Source organism: Balaenoptera acutorostrata, chromosome 10 (assembly GCF_949987535.1).
Source record: "Balaenoptera acutorostrata chromosome 10, mBalAcu1.1, whole genome shotgun sequence".
Classification (NCBI taxonomy): Eukaryota; Metazoa; Chordata; class Mammalia; order Artiodactyla; family Balaenopteridae; genus Balaenoptera; species Balaenoptera acutorostrata.
In genome coordinates, this window is record NC_080073.1 from 90,491,007 (window position 1) to 90,513,767 (window position 22,761).

Genomic DNA, 22,761 nt, shown 5'->3' on the forward strand with positions numbered 1-22,761 from the left:
AAGCTTCTCAATAACAAAGAGAATACTTGGGATTCCTGTTCAGAAATGCTCCAGGCTAGAGGGACGGATCTTAGACAAGTCACTGAACTCCTCTAACCTCAGTTTTGCCATCTGTAAGGTAAGGGGGTCCAACTCTATGGTTCCTATGAGCCCCTCTTGTCTTATTCTAGGCTGACCTGCAGGGTTCACCACTCCTGCTTTTCAAGCAAGACCGAGTCTTGGGTGAAGCAGAGAGATACAGAGCGATCCCCATCTTTTATCAAGTGTTGAGAAAGAACAGTCTTTCTGTGTAACTTATTCAAATCTCAATTCAAATTTCCAGCAGTACTGGAGGAAAGTTTAAATTCCCTGACACGCTGCAGAGAAATACAGGTTGTTTAGGACTGATTACCAGAAGGCAGCCGGTGGTGCCTTTCTGGGGGTTTACACTTGTGACTTCAATGTTGGGTTGCCACAAGTTTTGCTTTTAATATTAATTGGAGTTACTGCAGCTCCTCAGATAGACAGCTTGACTCTGCCCCATAGCGTGAGGGAAAGCTGGTGTTAAATTGCTTCTCCCCTCCCCCACTTTCCTTTTGATTTGTGTGTCTAAAGGCATTAAAATATTCTTCAACCTGAAATATGACATTTCTAGCTAGTGAATGTTCTTGCAGCTGGTATAATTCTGATTGCCCAAGGCAAGCTGGTTTGATAAGATTAAATTTTTTAGACTGGGATCCAACCAACTTGTGCTTTTTGTCAGACTGCTTTGGAACTTTCAACCTCTCTAACCTCAAAAATCTTGGAGGATGCTGTGTTAAGGGGGAAAAAGAGAAGAGGGATCTAAATTGGAGGCTTGAGAATCTTATCCTGCGTGAATAGGGTTAGAGATCTTACACATGGAAGGGATGTAGGAGAAGAAAAGCTGTTGGAAAATCAGAGACAAAAAAGATATAAAAACAGGAAAAGTGAGAAGAGGTCAAGGGCAACAGCTAGAGCAGACCTTTCAGAGGCTTTCAGGTCACTCTTTCCAATGACACAAAACCCAAGCCATCCTGAATGCCCCTCCATGTAATACATTTAAAAGTAAATTTCAACAGCTCCTTTACTTTCTCTAGATGGGACCCAGACTCTATAATTATGCTCCATCTCATTTTCTGTTTGACTTCCGATTTTATTCTCGGATATGGAACCAAATGAGACATGATATTGACTATTCACCATTGTTTCCTGGGTAAGAGACTGTGCTAGAATGAGGTTTACTTACTCAGGCCTAAAACATGGAGTTGATACCAAATTATAGCCTAGTTTTCCCGGTCCTGTAGACATGACAAGTTTTAACACTTCAATGGTCCAATAATCACGAATTTAGAGTTTTCCTGTGAAGTTTGGAATTGAGGGTAGTGGACCATGAGGGTTCTGTGGCGGCAGAAGCCCTTCCCTTATATCTCAAATGACACCAAGTAAGGTTGCAGAAATCCTACTGGCTGAAAAACCAAAAAACAGAGAAACAAAATCCCAGGAGCATCTGCTCTCTAAGATCACGGCCTGAGATAGTTATCCCAGGTGGGTTTTTGGTTAAGTATTCTCATCCATTTGTTGAGAATAGAGCATGTGAATTCTTAACTGAACAGGTGTATTAATAGAATTTGAGATACAGAAGATCAAACCCAGAAAGCTGGAGTCGCTGATTTGAATCACAGTAGCTAAGCAGAGAAGGTAGCAGGTGCTGGAGGGATAGAGGGTTGCTAGGTCCCCAGAAGCTCCTCAGTGTGGCAAATTTACCATACATTTTTAGACTACAATGCCATTTTTATTTTGGTAAAATGTGTATAACATAATACTGATCATTTTAACCATTTGCAAGTGTATGATTCAGTGGCATTAAATACATTTACAATGTTTTGTACCCATCACCATTATCTATATGTAAAACTGTTTCATCATACCCAACATAAACTCTGTACCCATCACACAGTAACTTCCCTTTCCTCCTTTCCTCAGCTCCTGGTAACCTTTATTCTACTTTCTGTCTCTATGAATTTATCTACTCTAGGTACCTCATATAATGGTATCATACAATACTTGTCTTTCTGTGTCTGGCTTATTTCTCTAAGCATAATGTTTTCAAGGTTCATCCGTGTTGTTGCATGTGTCAGAATTTCACTCCTTTTTACGGCTGAGTAATAGTCCATTGTATGTATATACTACATTTTGTTTATGCATTCATCCATCAGTGGGCACTTGTGTTGGTTCTCCCTTTTGGTTATTGTAAATAATGCTGCTATGAACATTGGTGTACAGATATGTATTAGAGTCCCTGCTTTCAATTCTTTTGGATATATAACTAAGAGTGGAATTGCTGGGTTATACAGTAGTTCTAGGTTTCAATTTTGAAGAACTGCCAAACTATTTTCCACAGTGGCTGAACCATTTTACATTTCCATCAATACTGTATGAGGGTTCCAACTTCTCCACATCCTTGTCAACATTTTTATTTTTCGTTTGGTTTGGTTTTATTTATTTACTTATTTGTGTTTTTTTTATGGTAGCCATCCTAATGGGTGTGAAGTAATATCTTATTATGATTTTGATTTGCATTTCCCCAATAACTAAAGATGTTGAACAAATGTGCTTATTGGCTGTGTATGTAACTTATTTGGAGAAATGTCTATTCAAGTCCTTTGCATATCTTTAAATTGGGTTGTTTGCTTTTGGATTGTTGAGTTATAGAAGTTCTTTATATATTCTGGATATGAATCTCTTGTCAGAGAAATGATTTGTAAATATTTTCTCCCATTCTGTCTTTTTGCTTTCTTGATAGTGCCCTTTGATGCACATAAGTTCTTAATTGTGATGAAATCTAAAAATTTTCTTTTGTTGACTATACTTTTGGTGTCACATCTATGAAATTGTTGCCAAATTCAATGCCATGAGGATTTCTCCCAATGTTTTGTTTTCTTCTAAGAATTTTATAATTTTAACTCTTAATTTTATTTAGGTCTTTCATCCATTTTGAGTTAATTTTCATATATGGTGAAAGGTAAGGAAAGGTCCAACTTTATTCTTTTGTATGTGGATATCCAGTTCCCCCAACACCATTTGCTGAAAAAACTGTCCTTCCTGTATTGAATGATCTTGGCACTCTTATCAAAAATCAATTGGCCAATTATGGGAATAATTTTCTCTGAGATCTCTATTCTATACTATTGATCTATATGTCTGTTCTTATGCCAGTACCATATTGTTTCAAGTGCTGTAGCCATGTTGTAAGTTTTGAAGTTGGAAAGTGTTTGTGAACAGTGAAAGTGTTCTTTCAAATCTATTCTTTTTCAAGATTCTTTTGGCTAGTTGGGATCCCTTGAAATTCCATATGAATATAAAGTTTGGCTTTTCCATTTCTGCAAAAAAGTCTGTTTCAATAGGGAATGTATTGAATCTGTAGCTCACTTTAGGTAGTATTGACATTTTAATAATGTTAAGTCTTCCTATCCATGAACATTGATATCTTTTCATTTATTTAGATATGTAAAAATTTCTTTCAGCAATGTTTTATAGTTTTCAGCATACAAATCTTTTACCTCTTTTGTGAGATTTATTCCTCAGTATTTAATTCTTTTAGATGCTATCGTAAATGGAATTGCTTTCTGAATTTCTTTTTGGATTGTGAAACAATCCAAAAGGAAACAAGTGATTTTTGCATGTTGATCTTGTAATATACAACTTCGCTGAATTTGTTTATTAGCTCCAGTAGATTCCTTGTGGATTCTTTGGACTTCTCTATACATAGGATCATCATGTCATCTACAAATACCTCTTCCTTTCCAATTTGGATGCCTTTTCTTCCTTTTTCTTGGCTAACAGTTCTGACTAGAACTACTAGTACAATGTTGAATAGCAGCTGTGAAAGTGGGCCTCCTTGTCTTGTTCCTGATCTTAGGGGGCAGCTTTCAGTCTTTCACCACTGAGTATAGTATTAGCTGTGGGTTTTTCATAAATATCATGTTGAGGAATTTCCCTTCTATTCCTAGTTTTCTAAGAAGTTTTGTCATGAAAGGGTGTTGGATTTTGTCAAATGTCTTTGCTGTTTCAGCTGAGATGATCACATGCCCCCCCTTTTAAAATTAATGTGATGTTAAATTGATTGATTTTATATTGAACCACTCTGTATTCCTGGTATAAATGCCACTTGGTCATGGTAAACAATCCTTTTAATATGCTGTTGAAGTTAATTTGTTAATATTTTGAGTATTTTTGCACTTATATTCATAGGGGATTTTAGTTTGCAATTTTCTTGTAGTGTCTTTGTCTGGCTCTGATATCAGGATAATGCTGGCCTCATAGAATGAGATAGGAAGTGTTCCTTCCTCTTCCATTTTTTGGTAAGAGTTTAAGAAGAATTGGTGTTTATTATTCTTTAGATGTTTGGTAGAATTCACCTGTGAAGCCACCTGCTCCTGGACTTTTCTTTGTTCCTGCTGGTCAGGGGGGGAAAGTCTAGGGTTTAAAGAAAAAAATTCTTGCTGCAAGGTCTCTTCTTTAGAGAGCCAAGGCCCGCAAAAGAATTTTCCCAGGGACTCCTACCAATATACCTAGCTCACTCTTATGCTTCACTCACTGTTTAAATTATTTCTGGTTATTTCAAAGTAAATTACACTTGCAAGAGTAAAAATGTCACATAAATTCCTCCTGCAAGGGCAAAGATTCACAAGATAGCATGAGGAATTTCTTTCAGGATTGAGTGTCAACAGAGTCATTCTAAAGTGACCTTTTGAGGGAGATAACACTGAATTTAAAATGAGCTGGAATTTGTACTTAGACTCATTACTTCATTACTTATGTATACATTATGTGGATGGTATGCTTCAGGTCACAAAGGCTGGACCCAAGTACATTGAGTCATAAGTAAACAACTTCCTTTACATCTATTTGAAAATCTTTAGGTCTGTTTAAAAAGCACTTGTGTTTTATTCCTCTTTATGGAAACCAGGGGTTAAAAACAGAAGTTAAAAGCTTGGACCTTGGAATTGGACAGTCTGGGATAACATCTATAGTTATTATGATTAATTACATATATTAAAAGCAGATTAGATAAACCTGAGAGTTAAAATTCCTAGTTCTTCAGGCTTTTCTGAACTCCAAGTTTTCCCTTACCTTGATCCAAGGTTTCTGGGTTTTTTCCCCCTACATTTTTTTTTTTCTGGGCACTTGCCTCACCAGTACTTGTAAGTGTATTCAGAGGCCCAAAAATTAGGAAGACCATACGAGACCAAATGAAACTCTTTGCTTCAACTGCTACACAGTTGGGATATTTTGGCTATAGAGCTCTAGGAAACAGTACTGGTAGGAAATAATTGACCAAAAACTAATGAAGAATAATAGTGTCTGCACTTCCTTTTACCCCAAGGTAGGGTGGGGAAGGGCATGACTTCTAGGCCTCCCTATTAATCTCTTTGCTCTTTTAATCTTTGGCCATGGAAAAATGCCCTTCTTGATCTTAGATTGGCCACCCAAATCTGTGCTCCACAGCACTCGTTAATTTGATCTCCTCAAATACAGCTGCAATCCATTTTCTTTGAATTTTTCTTCCTTTGCTGCATTTGTTAAAATTAGACTTTAAGTCCCTTGAGGCAAGAATCTTTTTATCTCACATATAATTCTTTTGGGTGGTCATGTGTTAATAACAAAATTTAAAACACCTAATCTTATTTATAAAGTTGGTTTTCATGTTTAAATGGCTAAAGGAACCATGAAAGGGAAGAAAGGATGTGTGCCTAGGACACACTACTTGATACATATGATCTCATTTCATCTTTAATGATACTGCAATGCAGTTGTGTTCCTATTTTACAGATGAGGCTCAGAAAGAAGTGGTCTGGCTGCAAATTTAAACCAAACTTTTGTTGATGTCAAAAATCTCATGCTCTTTCCCTATACTATTTTCCTCAGATTTGTACTGGAAACAACTGAGATCTGAACCCAGTTGATTCAGGTCCTTAACTCCATGGTTCCTTAACTCAACTTCTATGGTTTCAACAGCATAAAAATCAAGCTCAGTGGAAAAGCAAGTATAAATTTATCAAATGTGCTATCGATGAATTAACTTTCAAAAACTAAAAATACTTTGAGAAGTGGTTAGGACCCCAGATTAAATATAAATTTGGCATGGATGCTCTAGGTTAGGTTGTATCATAGAGCAGAAACCCTAGCTTTCTTGATTCATGGCACCCCTAGGCCAAAAGAAACAGCTAACCACTCTGGTTATTAAGTAGGTAGGTCCTAACAACTTAAGAAATATTTGTGTCTTAATATCTTACAAGAACTATTTGAAAAAAATAATACATGTAAATTGAAATAAATATATCTATTTCATTCTAAAATTGCCGTAATTATCTATCAATGGGAGGTGTGCATCTTTTGGGCACTGCACAACTTCTCAAACCTTGAAATAAAATCACCTTCATTCCTTGTTAAACATTGATTTTTCACTTGATACTTGCTTTTTTATCACAGTCACCACCTAAAACCTAGTCTTACAAAGATACGGTAACATCAAAAAATGTTGTGCATTTTAATGTTGAAACTGTGAACTATTTTGAGCTAATAGTTTTACATGGTATCTGACAGATGTCATTGTGTTTCCCTCAAAAATGTAAAATATCCCATGGTGCTCCTGTGAGTTCAGTGCAGCACCTTGGGGGGCTTAGGGGCCAGGCAAGCCTTAAGAATATCACTTACCCTCCTATCATTTACCTTTTCTTCTTTCTCTCCCTCCTTTCTTCCCTTCTCTACCTCTCTCCCTTCTTAGGTTTTTCCCCTATGCTTATTTTATAATGATAAAACCTCTTGAAGCTTCATTTGTAACTCTAATTCTCCCTCCATGACATCTTATAATATACACTGAAATTTTCAACCTGGAGTGAAGTCAATGGAAAAGCCTATGTTTTGACTGAACGACATATGGAAATCTGATGTTTAGACACATTTTCCTAGCAACAAAGCAAAGTTTTCACCAAAGAATTTTTATGTTATCCTATTGACAGTCTTGCACTTGATGAACCAGGGAAGATAGAAAGAGAGAGAGGGAGAGGGAGGGAGGAAGGAAGGAAAAGAAACTTGATTGTTAAATCTTTAAGAGTGTATCAAGTACCATGCACATTCTTGGAGCAGGACGACATGGAGAGAAAGGCTGGGCTCCCCCAGAACCTAGGCATCCACAGAGTTAATCCTAGATACCCGTCTATTGGCTCAGGTCAAGTTTAGGTGGAAGATGCGGTCATGGGAGCGGGAAGAGTATACAGCCTAGAAGCACAGGCTTTGGAGTCAGGCTGAGTTCAAGTTCTGCCTCTAGAACTTAGTAGCTCTGTGCCCCTGGCAAGTTACTTAGTCTTGTGTGTTTTAGATTTTTTCTTTTTCTCAGCAAAATGGGAATAATAGTACCTATCTCAGGGTTGTGTTTTCAGGACCGATGAACACTTGTAAAGTCCATATCATTTTGTCTGACACGTTTAAAGGCTAGAGAGTTGATGGTTATCAGTGTTATCATTATTATCAAAACAGGGCTGCCTCACGGATGAGAGACAACAGAGACAAGGTCTGCTGAACAAAGTCAAAGGTACAGAGAGAAGAAACAGTGGGGAGAGTGGCAGAGTTCGCATCAACAAGTGGACGGCATCCGGGAACTCTGAGATACTGCTGACAGGAATGTAAATGGGCACAACCCTTTCCAAACACCACTGGGCAGCGTGTGCAAACACCCTGACTTAGCAATTCCATTTCTCGATATAAGTTCACACAAATGCACATCTCTGTGGACCCAAGAACATGTTTATAGCATTATTATTCTAATAGCCAAAAAATTAGAAACAACTCAAAAGTAGGATGGATAATTACAATGTGGTATATTCATACAGCGGAATCCTATTCAGCAACGAAAGTGAATGAACTACTGCCACACACAAAAACCTGGATGCATCTCACATGCAACGCTGAGCAAAAGGCAGACACGAAACAGCACCTGCTGTACGACTGCATTTATGTAAAGTTCATGAATAGGCAGACCAACCTATGACTAGAAATAAGGATAGTAGCTACCTTTTGGGGGACAGAGTTAGTGACTGGGAAGGTGCATGGAGAGCCTACTTGGTGCTGGTTACAATGTGTTCACTTTTTGAAAATCCATCAAGCTGCCGCCCTACGATTTATGCACGTATTTATATATATGTCTGTGCACTTTCATATGTTTGTTTTACTCTAATAAAGAATTTAAGAAAAAAATTGGCCAAAGTATTCAAAAGATATTGCTATAGACTGAATATTGTCCTCCCCACCCCCTGCCAATTCATATGTTAAAACCCAATCCCCCATGTGATGGTGGGAGGTGAGGCCTCTGAAAGGTGATTAGGTCATGAGGGTAGAGCCCTCATGAATGGGATTAACGCCCTTACGAGAGACAGTGAGAGCTCCCTTGCCCCTCCCACCATACGAGGACGCAGCAAGAAGACGGCCATCTGTAAACCAGAAAGTGGGCCCTCACAAGCTACTGAATTGCTGGCACCTTGATCTTGGACTTCCCAGCCTCCAGAACTGTGAGAAATATGTTTCTGTTGTTTAGAAGCTACCCAGTCTATGGCATTCTGCTATAGCAGCCTGAATGAACGAAGACAGATCTCTTCACAGGTTTCCTTTTTAGTAGAGAGGGCCGCATTAAAGAAAAAACAAAAACACTTTGGTACTAAGGGAAAACATGAAAAGAAAATATAAAGCGTAACAACAGTTATGTTTACAAACTGCAGGTCAACGGTTCTACCATGCCTGACTGTGTGTGAATTAGGATAGGCTGGCTCACGCTATGGTAACGGCTCCCAAATCTCAGGGGCTCAACACAGGCTCCTTTCTTGTTCCACACGATGTCCAGCACATGCCGGCGGAAGGCGCTGCTCCTCGCGCTCCCCCAGGGACCCGGGCTGGAGGAAGCTGCATCCTGACATGTGTGTCCACAAGGACGTCTATGGTGCAGAGAACACAGGGCAGACTGGATTTGAACATGGCTGCCCCAAAGAAAGACAGGACCTTTCCACTCCCTTTGCACTGACCAGAACAGGTCACACCATCAGGCCTAACCCCAAAAGGGTAGATATGCCATCACACTACGGGCAGGAAGGAGAGGAGCTGGAGAGGAAGGAGAGGAGCTGGAGAGGAAACAGCTTTCCTGATGCCACACTTACCCCTATGGCTCCCAGGCTCAGTCGCATTCAGAATTCTGTCTACGAGATAACTGAGAGGTTGACACCCACCCACGCTTCTCTCTCTCATCCCTCTAGCAGGAGGTCATGGAAGAAGCAAGCTGGATCTCCAGACCACTGCCACCCCCTTGCCAACTGGTCCCCAATATGGTGACTGCTATCGTGTATGATCTGGTCCCTGCTGCAGGGCTTCTAAACTTTCCGGACCGAAGAGCAGAGTGGAGTCGCAGCCTACGTGGGGTTACGTAACAGCCAGGGCGGCGCGGGGACAATCCCGTATGGCTGAACAATCCCTGAGAATCCCCACCACGGTTGGTGAGGGGCCGTGGGGCTATCGGATTGCTGGGTGTATCACTCTCACTCACAGAAGAAAAAATGAAGGGACGAGAGCGGGGGAGAGACAGGTACAGAGCTAGAGGGGAGGAAAGAAGCAGATGAGGGGGTGAGAGGAAAAGAGTGAGACAGCAGAAATAGAAAAAAGCTTTCTGTCTCCAATCTGTCCCAGATGCGAAGCTTTTCTTATGTCTTACATAGTGTGACTCTAGGCCTTCGGTAGCATTTCCACTTCTGCTAGGTTTTTATTAAATAAGTACCACGCTGGAACCCACTCCGTTTATTAATAAAGAAATGACTGCACATATCTCAAGAAAGGAAGCACCCAGCAGGCTCCTATTCTCTGCCAACACATGTCTCTCCTGCCGCTGCCAGAACAGGGGGATCCCAAGTGGACATGTCACCGCAGGACTCAGGGGAAGCAGGAGCAAACCCTTGCATTTTAAATGTGATCTCCACTTAGGAGCACATACCAGGGTCAGGAGAAGTGTACTAATACTAAAGGTTTTCGTGTTGGTTTTTTAATTCACCGACTTACGATATAATTTAATTTTAATCTGGATTCAAAAGATACAAAAGAGGTTGAAACATTTTGAGATAAAATGAAGAGCTGAACAGGGATGGGGGTTTAAAAATGAAAACTGTCCTGTGGTAACTACTGGGTGCCTGATTTCCCTGCGCTGTACAATCCAAGTAACTTATTCAGATGCTGACAGACGTGAGCCTTGCTCGTTACACCAATTCCTTTTATTGTGGAAGAAATCACTTCATTTAGTAAAGGCCAGTGATGTCAGGTAGAAACAGACAGTGGATGGAATCAATCGAAAATGTCAGAAAAGAGGCAGAGCTTGTTTCCGACAAGTCCAGTCTCTGAAAAGTCTGCGGGAGCTAAAGAAGTGGGTGGTTCCTCAGGCTTCTCAAAATGTTGCCGGGAGCCCTTTAATTGGTAGGCTCTCCCTGTACATTCTGAAAGGATTCAAGTTCCAGAAACAGGCTTCCACGTAAACTTTTCAGGAACGCATCTGCTGTGGAAAATAAGATGTGTGTAGTAGCATCGGGACCCCAAACAAAGCATAAAGAGAAAGATACACGTAAAAATGTTTATTGAAAATGGAAAATTCTTCCCACATAAGGAAGAGGTGACCAGACCCACGGTACAAACAGGTTCTGACTTGAAGATTGGTGATTTAAAGAAAATGCGACCACTTGCATTTCTTGCTAAAAAATAAGCCAAGGGGAGCTTAATTGAAAAGACATGCTATGGCAGCTGTTGTTGGGTTTTAGGTCAAATAACCAATGAGTCCAACTCAAGGTGAGACTGGGTAAGCCTCATTAAAGAGTGTGGCTGAAGGGCAAGGAGACTATAAATCATTGCCCTTTGAGAACTGATGTGGTCGCTCTCCTTTTCTTTGAAGATTTGAATTAGAAATTTATTCCTCTTCACAGATTTTGTTTTTTAAAGGCCACACCATGAAGCACGTGGGATCTTAATTCCCCAACCAGGGATTGAACCCATTATTCTTCTTCACAGATGCTTCAGTTAGTTGTGTTTTAATTATAGACCTTGATCAAAAAAGCAAAAAGAAAAGCAAACAGAGCCAGGACCACAGACATCCTCAGTGCACAGTCCTGGTGTAGCCTTTGCAATGGTAGCGCCATTCTGGATCTTGCCGAGTTTCGCTGAGTTGCATCCAAGGTGTGGGATACTGAATTCAGGTGGTTCCCAAGCCTATTTCTGAATTCCTATAGAGAGAGAAACATAAAGGAAAACGAAAGGCATTAAGGATGCAAAATAAGAAAGAAAAAAGTGCTAATGTGGCATCAGTCAAGCAAAGGATCCCGAGAAGGAGCTATTTTTTTATTCAGATATGATTGACATATAATATTGTATTAGTTTCAGGTACACAACATAAGGATTCAATATTTGTATACATTGTGAAATGAGCACCACAGTAAGTCTAGTTACAACACAGTTACAATTTTTTTCCCTTGTAATGATAACTTTTAAGATCTACTCTCTAACCAACTTCCAAATATACAATGCAGTATTGTTAACTATAGTCAGCATGCTGTAAGTTACATTCCCAGGACATATTTACATTATAACTGGAAGTCTGTATCTTTTGACTCCCTTCACCCGTCACCCACCTGCCACCCCCGTGTCTGACAACCACTAATCTGCTCTCTGCATCTATATATTTGGTTTTGTTTTGTTTTTTCAGATTCTATGTCTTTCTCTGACTTATTTCACTTAGCATAATGCCCTCAAGGTCCATCCATGTTGTTGTCAATGGCAAGACTTCCTTTTTTTACACCTGAGTAATACTCCATTGTATACATATGCCCCATCTTCCTTGTCCATTCACCCATTGATGGACACTTAGGTTGCTTCCATGTCTTGGCTATTGTAAATAATGCTGCAGTGAACATGGGATGCATGTATCTTTTTGGGTTAGTGTTTTTGTTTCCTTTGCGTAAACACTCAGAAGTAGAATTGCTGGATCATATGGTAGTTCTATTTTTAGTTTTTTAAGGAAACTCCATACTGTTTTCCAGAGTGGCTGCACCAATTTACACTCCCACCAACAGTGCACGTGGGTTCCCTTTTCTCCATATGTTCACCAACATTTGTTAGTTCTTATCTCTTTTGATGACAGCCATTGTAACAGGTATGAGGTTATATCTCATTGTGGTTTTAATTTGCATTTCCCTCATGATTAGTGCTGATGAGCATCTTTTCACGCATCTGTTGGCCATCTGTATGTCTTCTTTGGTAAACTGTCTATTCAGATCCTCTGCCCATTTTTAAAATCAGATTTTTTTTTTTTTTTGCTACTGAGCTGTATGAGTTCTTTATATATATTTTGGATATCAACCCCTTATCAGATATCAGATATATGATTTGCAAATATTTTCTCCCATTCAGCTGGTTGCCTTTTCATTTTGTTGATGGTCTCCTTTGCTGTGCAGAAGCTTTTAAGTTTGATGTTAGAAGAAGCTATCACTCACTCCTTCAACACAGGCACATTCAAACACCTACCATAGGCCAGGTAGGCCAAGTTAAGTACAAGTTATAGTTCCTTTCCTTGAAGGGTCAGACCAAGTTCATAAATTTCCAGATTATACACAAACTATATGAAAGAGACAAATAGTGTTTAAGGAGAATCAAGGCAGACTTCACGAAGGGTAGAATTTATGTAGAGTGGAGTCATATCACAAATGTATCTAACTTTTAGGGATGCAACCATATCCACTCAGGAAAAGAAGAATGACAAAGGAACAAAACACAGAAGCCATTTTATCCATCAAACACGCCCCTCAGGACAGGGCCTCCCAGCTGGCACACGGCTGCAGGAGCACTGCTCCGACCCTCAGGGGGCACCTGAGGGGGTCTGAGTGGCCACAGGGATCCACCCCACGCGCAGCCTCTCCACCCACTCTGGTGTGCCCTGCGCCAGACGTGGAAAGGCTGCGAAACCCTGCCTGGAGGGAGCACGAGCAGCTAGGAGACGTGACGGTGAGACCTGGTAGTTGCTCTCTGTTCCCTGACGCGTCTCAGCAGGTGTGGGGAGGAGGGGACCGGGGCACCTGGCCACTCTCAGGGTGGTTCTAGTGTTTCAAAGTGTAATTTCGATTCCATGATGTAAGATTTCCACCTTATGCACAGGCCTTAGAATCAGTGTCTCCCCTGTTGAAACCTGAATAACATTTTGAGAGATGGAGGCGGGGTGGGGAAGGAGAATACGGGACGGAAGAAACAGTGCGGGGCTGGGAGGAGGGGGCGACCCCGAGGCACGGCCGTGGAAGTGCAAGAAATCCACAGAAGCTCAAGATGCCTCCGAACAACCATTTCACGTGGCTTATTCTTTCCTTCCGCACTCTGGAACAATCTTCTGGGGACAGCTTCGGCCTCTGTGAGGAAAGGCAGCCCTGCCACGCACAGTAGAAGCATTGGGAGTGTGCTTTACAGAAAGAAGGTAACTCTGGCACGAAGGTGCACGGTGGATTGAGGGGAGGGGGGAGAATGGGGGCAGAGAATCCGGGGGCAAGTTGTGGCGACAGATGAGGTGGAGAGTGCTGAGGACCTGTGTTGGGAGGATGGCAGAAGGCACGGAAAGGAGGGAACAACAGACACTTAATGTAGAATCAACAGTACTTGAGTTCAGGTGAGTGGGTAATGGAGGGACAAAGAAGAGGAATGGGGAAATGAGAAGAACTTTCACAACCCAATTTCCACCAGCTAATATTTGCCTGTGATAGATATGGAAGAATTCTTGCTTTGACTATAGGAGACTGATTGCAAAATTAATATAGCTTTTGTCCACAAGGATAAATCTCTCAACCCCAATGGCAGTCGAGCCATCATTTACTTCTGGACTCCTCAGAGATCTGGGCTGACACCCTGCTGCTCTCCCTGCACTGGGGGCCCTTGACAAGAAGGTCACAGCTGGACAGACGGAGCCGTGGTCCCCGCAGCAGTGACGGCTGCACCCAGACCTGCCCCGGGAAACCGCTCTCTTGTAAGATTGGCTTTCTGAGTGATATTTTGGAGCTGGGAATATGTTGACAGGCTTTCATTTTGATTGGTTAAAAATAGCCCCAAGGTCTCAAGGACAGCACTCAACCTTGGGAAAGAATGCAGCCTTCTACAGCTAAAATAACGGAAGCTCTGTGAGTCCCTCAAAAGCAGAGAGGTTGCCTACTTCATCTCTGGGTTCTTGGAACCTGCACAGTGGCAAACACAGAGCAGGTACTCAGCAAGTGTTCAGAAATGAATGAACGAATGAATGAGTGAATGAACGGATATGAGGATGTGTATTCCAGATGAGATACAACTGATCAAAAACATGCTTAGCTATGTCTCTGGCGATCGATGCGCACAACTGTAGACGAGTCTTGAGTTGTTGCCTCTAGCAATTAAACCATCACTTCCTAAGCTTGGGTTTACAAGAACTAAGAGGTTGATTAAGTTCTCCTAGGCCTGAGTTCTTTAACCTTTTTAAGTCACAGATGGCTTTGAGAAGGCAGTGAGGACTACAGACTGTTCCCCCAGAAAACTGTGGAGGCATCTGTGCACATATACACACAGCCTCGCTCACACCCTGCAAATGACTTCAGGAGGTTCACAGATCCAGACACTGTAGGGCCTGATGTTTTCTCTTAAAAAAAAAAAAAATCAATACAAAATTAAGAACAGGGCCTTGGAAGGGGTCCCTCAAAGTGTCAGGCCCTGAATCTTAAGCTCTACTAGCTTCAGGGAAGATCTGCCCCTGTCCCACCCCCAGTTCAGAATAATGAACCTTGGTTCTGTGCCTGCAATCCCAGAAGCTGCCATTTGGTGATCACTGGTGTAGGGGGCCAGGGGTCAGGCTGCCCCGGGCAGGACTAGGTGAGTCTCAAAGCATCAAACATTTGGTTGGGTTTTTAACACATTCTGCTTCACAAAGGTGCAGTACAGGTAAAGTACCTGTGCTCTCAGCCTGAAAATACCCTTCAACTTTTAACAAGAGTTTCATAGAATTTCTTCCTCTGTTCCTTCCAACTCATTTGCCATAAAATTTTGCTCAAAATATAAAAGGTACCTATTAGACCAGCATTGTGGATTATCTGTGGCTGGGTTCAACATAGTCATTCTTCCTTGGGCACTGATTTTTCCCTCCCTCACTCAAACATTTAACACATCTGAACATAACTGACCCATATGGTGGCAAGCCGCTCTCCTGTCCCTGGGAGCAAGTCTGCATCACAGAACCGTATGGAGTACCGTGGCATCCATACGCAGCCCCACAAGAAGCCCACCCTGCCATTCTCCCTAAGATCAAGGTGAGAGCTTGATGACACAGCAGGAGAGAGAAAATGCAGCCTGCCTCTACCATGCTGTGCTTCCTTTATTATCTTCACCCTGTACCGGTTCACCATATTGATTAAGGGAGTTTGATGATATGTTTTTAAATATAAGATTGAAAAAAAGTTTCTCAGAAGACAGAGTAATCTGTTGCCAGCTAGCTTTGTACATTTCAATTGTCACTACCACTGGGATATTGAAGGAAAAGTAATTTAGAAATACAGGAAATACAAGGACTTTCTCATAAAGTCCAAGATCCTCAAACATATAAATGCACAACTACTGCAATTTCCACACAGTCAGAAGCACCATTCATGAATAGAAAATAATGTAGTATTTCTAGACTGTAATGAAAATAAAAAGGGTTTACAGGTGAAGTGATGATACATAACCAACAGCAAGATAAAGTTTAGACACACACACACACACACACACACACGCAGAACAATGTATAAAATTGACTTTCCAGAAAAACTTGGCATAGTCAATAGTTCTGGAAAGTAAACAGAAGGCTCGAACCTTCCATAAACCTCTTAAACATTACCAAGTTATTAATTTTTGAACTTTAAGACACACTTGTATCTCTCAAGCTATAATGCAACAAAGACAAGAAATATTATTATTTACTAAAACTATTCAAACATCAACTCTCAGATTTATAATTCTTAAGAAATCAAATTCCATTTAGAAATGCCTTTTACAAAACAGATAGAAACAAAGCAGGATATGACCTTCGTTCAATCAAAAAGATCCATGTATTTATCCAGTCATAGTAGACTAAGGACACATTAAGAAAGTGTTAACTTTGATTAACATCTTTTTTCCCCCCTTGTAAATCTCACTGTTCCCTTGATTAATTTCTAAACATACTTCCTAATTCTTAAACATATTCTAATTTTCAAAAGTATAGCTTATCAAATCCTACTAAAGTAATAAATCTATTAGAGTAGCATCACATATATACGCCAAAAAAACCAAACCAAACCAAACCAAAAACAACTTTGATGTTCAGAACCTTCAGGCATCAGATTTCAATCAGTTAAAGATAAAGACAGTTGGGATGGTAACAATAGTCAACCTCTAATTATTTCCTTCTTCTCTAGCAGTTATACATGTATTGCTAGGGAAAGGAAGGAGAGGCCTTTAACCTGGGCACTTTCATCACCCGAGAAACAAATGGGACCTGTTCTAGAAGCAGTAAGTGCGTGGGCTCTGGGCTCTAATCCCAGCTCCATCTGAGAATTCTTGGGCAAATAATTTATCCTCTCTTTTGCCTCCATACAGAATCACCTGAGATACGGTAAGTATCTGTACATCATAGGGTTGTTATGAGGATTAAACGAGATATATATATTGTGTCTTGAACATTTAAAATTCAGTGAAGATGAAACATGGTATTTTATGGTCCTAACGAAATATGCAAACTGCCTCAGATACCATTTTTGTAAAATTACAAAGTCACGATTTTATTTGCTTTTCAAATGTGGTTTATTAATTTAAACTATTTTTGTTTCTTATACATATCATCAGGAGGTGCACAGTATAATGAATAGCATGGCAGACCAGAAACCGAATCCAAGTTCACATATTTATCAGCTGTGTGACAAGTGGTTTAAGCTCTCCAGGCCTAGTTAACTCTTCTGTGAGGTAGGGGTACCAATATCTACTTTAAGATGTTGTTGAAAGGGTTAGAATTCGCATGCCCAGAGCCCGGGCAGAGTGCCAGGAATACAGAAGGTTTCGATGAAGGGCCACCGTTATCCTCCATTGCAGGAGCGTGGCGTGGAAGACGGAGAAGGGCAGAGCCTCCCACAGCACTTGCCAGCAGGGCCGGGAGGGTGACGTCCTGTCCCGGGTGCTGTCCTCGCAGCTCTAACCCACGAGGGAGAAGCTACGCCCGCCGTGGCGCTGGCACCTCCTACTCCCGGGCTCTCAGTCTGTGGGGTGAGCCTTCTGGAAAGGCTCTTAACTAAACCCATCCTATATAAGAAGGGAGACCCGGACACCACCACTTATAAAGAGGAATTCACCTGTCAGATGTGCCGCGGGCCCTTTTTATGTCTGCCTTCTCTTCCAATACCTAATACCGTTGTAACGCTGCTTTCAAGGAAACTAAAAAGGAAGAAAACAAGTCACAGTCACCGCCACGGCTCTGCCCTTGCTCCGCTCTCCGCCTGCCCCTGCCATCTCGCCTCCAGCCACCATGCGCCCCTGCCCCTCTTCTTACTGACGCGTCAGATCTCGACTGGACAAAACCTCTCTCACCAGCACACAGCCCAGAGGCACTGGGGGCTCCCACTCTGTGGGCTGTGTGTCCTGCTGGCTGGCCCTCATCACGGCACTCAGGGCACCTGTGATCCCCCAAGCTCGCACCGTCCCACCAGAAAGTGCGCTCAGTTCAGGCAGAGCTGAACGAGCTGCACAAGAGAACCCGCTCCAGCAGAAGCCTCGGGCTCTACACAGTTACCAGGAAAGGGGTGCAGGGCGCCTCCCGGCAACTGTATGGCCGGCTGATCCTGAAGCTCCTTGGTGGAGGAAGACAGGGGCCACCAGGGCTGGGCCTCCTCTAAGGCCCTTTCCTTCTGTGGAGCTAACGCAGACCCGCTGAGAAAACTGCTTGCTAAGAAAACAGGCCTCCAGGGCCACCCTTATTTGTCCTCCTCACAGCTCTTTCAGCCAAAAGAAACAGACCTGAAGGAAAGGGTACCTAGAAGGTGGTCAATCAACGTTTTCTGAAGGGATATTTGGGTTTCTACTTGTTCCTTTGCATTCTGTGTTCATATTTTCATATAGTTGCAAGGATCCTTTTCTGGGGAGCTGATGAACTTGCCCTTCCAACGGAAGAAAGTCACCCTGTTCAGCGGCCTCTCCTGCAGTTCCTCCTCATCAAAAATGTTTATAAATTGTGACACGGTTGCAGAACCAGAGGCATAACGATCCAGCAAGAAAGGTGGACGACAAGCTCTGTGTAAAAACACTAAGTAGAAGCAGTGTTTCTGGAACGTTCCCCATGTGTCCAGCAGGGCTCTATTCTCCATGCTTTCTCTCCTTTAATCCTCCCAACCGCCCAGTGAAGTAGTTAACACGAGTTTCTCCCAACTTTAAGTATTCACCCAATTTACAGACAGTAGGTGTAAATGCGGAAGCAGAGGAGAGGCTTGGCTTTAGACGTATTAAGTCTAGCCTGGCAGTTACATATCAGAGATGCATTTATAGTGCAATGCAAAGAAATGAGAAAAATCAAGGCACTGAATAATTATTAAAATAACTACCAGTATCAAGATTCCTGTCAAACAGACTTTCTCCACTTTACATGGAGGTAATGGTGTTATTCTGTGTTTCCCTAGAGAAGGCCCTTCCAGGAAAGCCAGCCTCAGGTCAGGCAGAGACATTGCACGCGACCTGTCTTGCAGCTCTGGGCCATGTTGAGACTCTGTGAACGTGACCTGTGGCTGGCACGTCCCGGGTTTTCTCTGCACACACACGCACACGCCCACATGCACACATACTTGATCTGCTCACATTAGAACATGTTGCAAAATGCGTTTTAATGAGGAACAGTTGGTCTGGTTCTGCTCAAATAAAAGACATCCCTGTAAGAGAGTTGCCACCTGTCTCCCCAGCTTGCAGTGCAGCTTCTAAATGAATTCTTCGGTCCCTGCCACCTGCAGGTGTTGCCACGGGCCAGCAATCACATTCCACATGCCAGCTTCCCTTCCTGGACTGACAGACAACTTTGTCCCTGTGCTTCATGTCTTTACCGGATACCAGGACGGACAGGGGATTACAGGGGCCAAGGTACCTTCCTCCACTATGCTTCTAGACATTTCTCAAACTGGGAGCATCTTAATATCACATAATTAGGAGTGCCCATTATCTCTGAACCAAAGATGGTAGTACTTTCTAGCTCTTGCAGTCTCTGGAAAGAATGTTATATGTATAGTCCATTAGCATTACTGGTATATCGTCATGCTACAGGCTCAACAAATTAAACTTGGAATCAATTACACCTTATCATTTATTTGGGGAGAAAACTGACATTTGAAAATCTCTGTCACAGACTCACACGATGACAGCACGGTACTGTCAGCCTTTCTGTATCACTTTTGGGCATGAGCAATTCTAAATCAGCAATTATTCATATGTAACTTTTCCTCTTCCCCCTCACCTCAAATGTGTACTTGTTTATCAGATCATTAAAATCGCAAAGAAAAAGTTTTAAACCAGAACACACACACACTCTAAAAAAACCACTATTATCTTAGTTTTTTGAATCTTATTTTGGTGATAGCAGAGTAAACCCAAGCCTTTGCTAATAAGGCCAAATATAAATTATTAAACTGTCTGCCATACGATCAAATGCATTTCAGATTATATTCTGAATAATTATGGCTTGACGTCCACCAAAGGAACAAATCTGACGTGTCCCTGCGTGGTCTTGGTGATCCCTCCCTTGCTGGATGCCCAACCCTCTGACTTGAACAGCGCTAAGTGAAAGAAAGAGATAATAATCCTACCAAAACCCAAAGCTCGGCACCTGCCCATCCTAATTATTTCCTGTAAGATCGTATTCCACCCTACTCAAGAGATCTGAAAGTAACTCTTAGGCTCTGAACTTCTTTTAATAAATTCAAAATATTTCTTATGTGTAAATTTTTCTCATGGCTCAGAGGCACTGTTACAGCTTGAAGTGGAAGCTAACAGGGAGGAAGAAAAAATTGTTTGATATCTTGTAACTCCAGATAAACTAGAGTTTAGAATCATCTTTTTCTCAACCAAGCCTGAACATGTGGCCTATGCAGAAAACCTATCGAAACCAAATATGTGATCAATACAAGGAAATTGTCTTAAAATATACATTATGCAGCGCGGTACACTATTCGAAAGGAACCTCTAAATCTCCTAGTTTTGAAGAGTTTGCTTTGAATACGAAATTATCTCCATAGCGGAAAGGTATCTCTATCGCAAGTGCATTTTATCCCTAAAATATAAACTTCAGGAGGCACCTCTTCACATAAGCATCCCTAACACGCGCTGCTGCATGAGTCCCTGGTAAGAAGAGATGAACAAAGGTGACTGCTCAGTCTCTGTAATGCCTTCTCAACCCTCCACTGCGGGCTTCTATCTGAATGCCCTCCTCTTCTTTGACCTTTTTTTTTTTTTTTTTAGAGATTTTTTGATGTGGACCATTTTTAAAGTCTTTATTGAATTTGTTACAATATTGCTTCTGTTTTGTTTTTTTTTTGGCCACGAGGCATGTGGGATCTTAGCTCCCCGACTAGGGATCGAACCGCACACCCTGCATTGGAAGGCGAAGTCTTAACCACTGGACGGCCAGGGAAGTCCCCTTCTTTGACCTTCTTAAGCTTTCTTGAACTTAGCACCAAATGTCCATTCAAATAAGCTTACACTTTCCTGATTTTCGACTTGTTAACACTTACCAAAATAAGAGGGGCGGGGCAGGTAGGGTAGAGAATCAGATCTAAAATTAATAGTATAGTTCTCTCTTCTGCTAACTAAATATCAGCCACAGATGTACACACACACACACACACACGTGCGTGCACACAGACCAAAAGGCTCACTTAGAACTATGAAGTCTGTGATCACAACGTTCATGACAGTGGTAGAAATCAGAACTCATTTGTTCCAAATTACTGGCTGGAAATAAGCATTAGTACAAACTAAAGCTGCTCCACAGGTGTGGCAAAGTTAAAGAAAAAGTAAATTGGGTCAAAATGCTTCACTGACAATGAAGTCCTTTTGATAATCTCTTAAACCACAACCGAAACCATCCTCGTTGCATGGAGTGTACACCGCAAGCTGTGAACTGGGATGCAGATGAACATAACAACTGGGTGCATTAAAGTTAATCTTTAATCAATTCAACTCAAAATAATTACTCCTAAGGATTTTGTCCAAATACGTAACCATGAGGGTGTGTTGGCAGATGTTTGTGTTTTAAATAACAACAACAACAACAAAAAACCACGGGTGATGTTAACCACTATCACAATGCAAACCTCTCATCCTAAGTATCATTTTCAGTGACACTGGAAATACGGTTTTAGCATCACTGAGCTCCATGAACTGCATAAAATGAATAAAGGAGATGGCGGGTGCTTTGTTCTGTCTCAAAGCATCTCACAAATGACGCGCTAACATGTAAAATGTTTCCTTCAGATCACCGTGATGTTTATTCATCTTGCAAAGTTCAGATAAACTAGTTAAGAAAAATTACATGGTACATACTCACTGTAATTACACTAAACTCAGCCATCTGAAAAAAGTTCACATCTCTACCTATTTTCCTATCACTTCCAAAGTTCTATTATGTGTTCTTCCAAATATCCATTCCAAGGTATGCCCATTCTCCCTTTCTACTTTGAATATGGATAGTTTTTTAAAAATAAAAAATGATGATTCTACCAAAAGTCACTAAAATAACTGAGAGAAGACTAATATTAAGAGATCTAATTATTTATATCACTATAAAAGCGTGGCAGGCAGCCTTTCAGATGGCCCCAAACGATCCTCACCTCCTAGTAGCCACGTCCTTGTGTAACATCTTCCCTGGGACGATGGACTGAACTTACTGACTTGCTTCTAATTAATTACACTCCACATAAATGATGGGATGTCCCTTCTGAAATTAGGATACTAAAAACTGTGGCTTCTACCTTTCTCACTCTCTCTGTTTGCTTCTTCTGGGGGAAACAAGCTGCCCTATGCAGAAGCCCTCATGAGAAGGAACTGAGGGAGACTTTCTACCAACAGCCAACAAAGAACTGAGACCTCAAACAACCCGTAAGAAACTGAATCCTGTCATCACCACATGAGTGGTGTCCAAAATGGGTCTCACTGGACTAAAATCAAGTGAGGTGTCGTCCTCCTTCTGGAGGCTCTAGGGACAAATCCATCTCCTTGCCTTTTCTAGCTTATGTTACTTGGCTTGTGACCCCCTTCCATCTGCAAAGTCAGCATTCTCATCCCTCTGATTCTGTTTCTCTTGGAGCCTTTTCACTTTTAAGGTCTCTTCTGATGTCACTGGACCCACCTGGATAATCCAGGAAATCTCTTTATTTTGAAGTCAGTACATTAGCAATTTTTTTAAAGTTTAACTTCTTTTTTTTGTTAGTTATCTATTTTATACATATTAGAGTACACATGTTAATCCCAATCTCCCAATTCATCCCACCACCACTTCACTCTGTACGACAGTCTCTAGGTCCATCCATGTCTCTACAAATGACCCAATTTCATTCCTTTTTATGGCTGAGTAATATTCCATTGTGTATATGTACCACTTCTTCTTTATCCATTCGTCTGTCGATGGGCATTTAGGTTGCTCCCATGACC

The 22,761-nt window shown here is 41.5% G+C and overlaps 1 protein-coding gene across 4 annotated transcripts in view; it reads right to left on the minus strand.

Moving 5' to 3' along the window:
• Positions 1 to 10,643: 10,643 nt before the first annotated feature.
• CDKAL1 (CDK5 regulatory subunit associated protein 1 like 1) overlaps positions 10,644 to 22,761 on the minus strand; it is a 669,276-nt gene continuing 657,158 nt past the window's right edge. For all 4 annotated transcript variants that reach the window (XM_007197148.2, XM_057555487.1, XM_057555486.1 and 1 more), the window contains one exon: positions 10,644 to 11,300. In XM_007197148.2, coding sequence (XP_007197210.2) covers positions 11,109 to 11,300 — 192 coding nt within the window. In that variant the 3' untranslated portion in view covers positions 10,644 to 11,108. The remainder of the gene's footprint in view (positions 11,301 to 22,761) is intronic.